Raw genomic sequence first — 1201 nt, 5'->3', positions numbered from 1 at the left:
AAAAAAAAAAAACAAAAACCCCAAGCCAAGACAAAACCTCTAATGGTTTCAGTTCCATGGCAACAAGTAAAAAGATAAAACTCCAAGTCTACATATACAACCAATTATGAAACTGGTTTTAAACTAAGGAAACATATGCAAAAAAATCTTTGTGTATTTGATAAAGTCAACTTAATATAACAAAAACAAATTGAAATAGCTTATTAAAAGTGTCCTTATATAAAAATGGCCTTGTGATGTACAGTAAAATGCAATAAAAATTATCCTTTGTTCCTTCCCCCCACCCCCAGTAACTAAAATGGCTACTGTTCCACAACTCTTTATGCTTCTATAAAAAAGAAACGTAATTATGTGATTAAACGTTTTCTAGGTTGTATGCTTGGCGAATGTTGAGGGTGTCCCGGAGCATCAAATCTCGAAGGCGCCAGAGGGCATCTGCCATGGTGGTGTGGGCCCCTTTGCTTTTCAGCCAGTGAGAGGGTAGGCGGCTCTCCTGTTCTTTTGACAAATGGACGTCACGTCTTCGAGCTGAAAATTAAAGTACAAAGAGATAGAAAATGGAATTTTAAGTTGACAAAATTTCCCTCAGTTCTAAGGTCTGATAGACTTACTGAAACACAAAATATTTAATATTTATTAAATATTACAAATTTTAGCTGCAGAATATTTCCAGGCCCATTTCTTATATCATTTTACTAGGCAGTAAAAGATCTGATCTCATATATATATATGAAATGGAGTCTCGCTCTGCTGCCCAGGCTAGAGTACAGTGGCAAGATCTTGCTCACTGCAACCTCTACCTCCTGGGTTCAAGCGATTCTCCTGCCTCAGCCTCCCATGAGTAGCTGGGATTACAGGTACATGCCACCATGCCCGGCTTATTTCTGTATTTTTAGTAAAGACAGGGTTTCACCATGTTGGCCAGGCTGGTCTCGAATTCCTGACCTCAGGTGATCTGCCCACCTTGGCCTCCCAAAGTGCTGGGATTACAGGCATAAGCCACCGCTCCTGGCATGATCATTAATATTTTTTTGTAGGCATCCCTGATATTTAATAATTACTTCAATGTTAACAAAAATTCCTAAAAACGCTGGGCGCGGTGGCTCAAGCCTGTAATCCCAGCACTTTGGGAGGCTGAGGCGGGTGGATCACGAGGTCAAGAGATCGAGACCATCCTGGTCAACATGGTGAAACCCCATCT

At 40.5% G+C, this 1201-nt stretch overlaps 1 protein-coding gene across 26 annotated transcripts in view; it reads right to left on the bottom strand.

Annotated features, from left to right (window-relative positions):
• Window positions 1–136: 136 nt before the first annotated feature.
• The window catches only part of PBRM1 (polybromo 1), a 147016-nt gene continuing 145951 nt past the window's right edge, over window positions 137–1201 (bottom strand). For all 26 annotated transcript variants that reach the window (XM_017539828.2, XM_037736327.1, XM_037736075.1 and 23 more), the window contains one exon: window positions 137–528. In XM_017539828.2, the coding sequence (XP_017395317.1) occupies window positions 356–528 (173 nt within the window). In that variant the 3' untranslated portion in view covers window positions 137–355. The remainder of the gene's footprint in view (window positions 529–1201) is intronic.

Source organism: Cebus imitator, unplaced genomic scaffold (genome assembly GCF_001604975.1).
Source record: "Cebus imitator isolate Cc_AM_T3 unplaced genomic scaffold, Cebus_imitator-1.0 Scaffold0, whole genome shotgun sequence".
NCBI classification, from domain to species: domain Eukaryota; kingdom Metazoa; phylum Chordata; class Mammalia; order Primates; family Cebidae; genus Cebus; species Cebus imitator.
The sequence above is the reverse complement of the archived record's forward strand: the minus strand, read 5'-3'. Positions and strand labels throughout refer to the sequence as shown.